This window comes from Dromiciops gliroides, chromosome 3, assembly GCF_019393635.1.
Source record: "Dromiciops gliroides isolate mDroGli1 chromosome 3, mDroGli1.pri, whole genome shotgun sequence".
NCBI lineage: Eukaryota > Metazoa > Chordata > Mammalia > Microbiotheria > Microbiotheriidae > Dromiciops > Dromiciops gliroides.
Window position 1 is genome coordinate 208,698,792 of NC_057863.1, and position 3,090 is coordinate 208,701,881.

The 3,090-nt window shown below is 40.3% G+C and overlaps 1 protein-coding gene across 1 annotated transcript; it reads right to left on the reverse strand.

Moving 5' to 3' along the window:
• Positions 1-1,245: 1,245 nt before the first annotated feature.
• Positions 1,246-1,557, reverse strand: LOC122747357 (40S ribosomal protein S16-like). The gene has a single exon (XM_043993430.1). It carries the CDS (start codon positions 1,555-1,557, stop codon positions 1,246-1,248), a length of 312 nt encoding a protein of 103 aa, XP_043849365.1.
• Between the last annotated feature and the right edge of the window lie 1,533 nt (positions 1,558-3,090).

Sequence of the window (3,090 nt, forward strand, 5' to 3'; positions counted from 1 at the left end):
GATATTTGATTGTTCTGATAGGGATACTTAGAGAACAACAAAGGGGTGAAAGATGAAGTAATCTAATGAAAAATGAGGTTTATCAAATTCTTTTAAATTATTAATAACCTGACAAGGAAGCTTATAAAGAGGGAGGAAATAAGCATTAATTAAGTGCCTATAATGTGTCAGGTACTGGGCAATAAGCCATTTACAAGTATTATCTCATCTGATCCTCACAACAGCTCTAAGAGGTAGGTACTATCATTATTTCCATTTTACAGTTGAGGAAACTGAAACATATTTAGAGGTTAAGTGACTTGCTCAGGGGTCACATAGCTAGTTAAGCATGTGAGATTGGATCTGAACTCAGGTTTTCCTGACAGTGCTCTATCCACTGGGCCACCTGGTTACCAATAGATGTTTTTGTTTAAAATAATTCTACCGAATGTTTTGTCTGTATCAGGACTCTATTTTCAGTTTGGTGTAAGTAGGGGCTAGAAGGATCTTTTAAAATTATTTAGCTGCATGCAGAATTACTGACACTTAAAAGTTGTCATTTAGACAGGCCTGCCACTAGCAGGGGGCACTTTCAGAAAGGCACACAAAAGCAGAGTGATGCATGTTTTCATAGCCTAGCTGCATGTGTACCAATAGACACAGCTGCAATGTGTACCAATGGATTTTTCTTTTGGAAAAATGCCCATATTGTAACGGTATAGATATGTTCAGATGGCAGGTTTGGCTGAAATGTTTTTTTTTTTTTAGATGAGTGTGGTTTTGACATTAAGAAAATAAAACTTGCCTTAATAGAAGATATCATGGGAAAAAAGGGAATCATCGCCTAATGGTTATGTTTCTGATAATGATATTCTCTGAATTTAGGTAGGCTAATATCTGTGAGCCTAGTTAGTAGTTACCGTTAGGCATACTCAAAGCTTTTCTAGCTTGATTGGATCTACCGGGGCTTCCAGTCCATTGGCATAGTCTTCAAGAACACAGTCACCTCCATATTAACATAAGGTTTTGGATTAGGCCTTTATTAAAATAGTTATATGAATTGATGATAATATGGTTCTGGTTTCATCATCATAATTCCCAGAACAACTGGTATGTTAGTCACCTCCATTTTCTTTTTTTTTGCAAGGCAATGAGGGTTAAGTGACTTGCCCAGGGTCACACAGCTAGTAAGTGTCAAGTGTCCGAGGTCGGATTTGAACTCAGGTACTCCTGAATCCGGGGCCAGTGCTTTATCCACTATACCATCTAGCCACCCCCCACATATTTCTGATAATAGGCCACCAGGGCTTTGGAGATGGACTGCCAGATAGCAAAAATCTGAGCGACATGGCCTCCTCCTTTCACTCGGACCCGGATATCTACGCCAGCAAACCGTTCCTTGCCCAGGAGGAGGACAGGTGACAACAGCTTGTACTGCAGGGTTCGAGGTTCAATCATTTCCAGTGGGCATCCGTTTACCTTGATCAGCCCATTGCCTCTCTTGCAGTGGGCCACAGCGGTGGCAGTTTTCTTTCGCCCAAAGACCTGGACGGACTGGAGCGGCCCCTTGGACCGCATGCTGTTGGTGGTCGGCACAGACTCTGAGCGGGGTTAGCGGCAGAGGTGGCGGCTGCGGCGGCATCGACAGAAGCCGGAGACTGGAGTTCCTCACCCGCGCGGCGCCGAGGCACGAACAAAAGCCATCTCCATTTTCAAAGTGGAAAACAGTCATTAACTTTGCCCTTCCATAAAGGTTATGTTATTATGGCTTTCCCCAAGTTCAACCAGCTTTCTCTGTCAGAATAAGTTTTGTTTTGTGTTTGTAGGCTTACGTCTCTCCTCAGTGCTAACACCATCACAGGAGAAAAGGAAGGGAATTAGAAGGGTCTAGGAATAAGAATCCATTGCCAACACCTCTGGACATCATCTTGGATAAGTTTTTTATGAACTTGACTTGTGGCTAAGAGTCAAGAGTCCTGATGAAACAAAATACTCATTATTGTCCATTGATTTTTCTCATCCGCAAGGTTTTCACTCTGAAATGCACTTCCATTGTTGGCCCCCTTCATTCACAGTGAGAGCTCAGGGTTTATAGATAAATGATTTGATCATTTCATCTCGTCTATTCATGCATAGTCTAGGTGAGTGGCTTATTACTTTACAACTATCCTTTTCCTGTTTAAAAATGGTAATGAGTTATTACTCTTCCAGTCACCAAGTCCTCCAAGAGCTCATAAATAATGTTTAGTGGGTCTGTAATTAGTCCAGTCAATTTCTTAAGTGCCCTGGGATGTAAGTTATCAGGACCTGATAATTTCAAAGCATCCAGCTCTTTAAAGTCATCTTTGATAGAAAATAACCCCATTTCTATCCTCCCATCCCAGATCTGATTGCTGATCGTCATTAAATTAAGATTAAGGTAAAGTAGCCTCTTCAGTATCATTGGTAATTAATTTTTTGTGTTCATTTTTAGAAAAGGATAGTGCTTCTTAAACCATTAGTTCTTTAAATTATCTAGGTATCACAGAGTATGCAGCAGCAAAATGAATATACCCACAATGCAAATTATTTATATATTTATTTATACATGCATATATATCTTCATAGGACAATTAACAAGAATTATAAAAGCATTTGATGGCAGACCAAATGTCTGTAACCTGAGATGCAGCTCAACTCAATTCTATTCAACAAATATATATTAAAAATCTATTGTGGGGCAGCTAGGTGGCGCAGTGGGTAGAGCACTGGCCCTGGATTCAGGAGGACCTGAGTTCAAATCTAGCCTCAGACACAACACTTACTAGCTGTGTGATCCTGGTCAAGTCACTTAACCCCAATTGCCTCACCCCCCCAAAAAAAATCTATTGTGAATAGCATTCTGCTAGATGTGTGGAGGGGGATATAAAATTGAAATAAGAAATAGCCCCTGTTCTCATAGAGCTTATAGTCTAGTAGAAGATGACACATAAATGTAGATGACTGTAATGTACTAATCACATAATATTGTGCATTAGAGAGGCCCAAAACAAAGGTAAGGATGAGAAGCCTTCATGGAAGAAGTGACGTTAGAGTTTAGCTTCAAACGATGGACAAGAATTCAACAATATA

Excerpts from the sequence above, each read along its gene's own strand:
- LOC122747357 (XM_043993430.1), bottom strand. The coding sequence starts at position 1,557 with ATGCGGTCCAAGGGGCCGCTCCAGTCCGTCCAGGTCTTTGGGCGAAAG.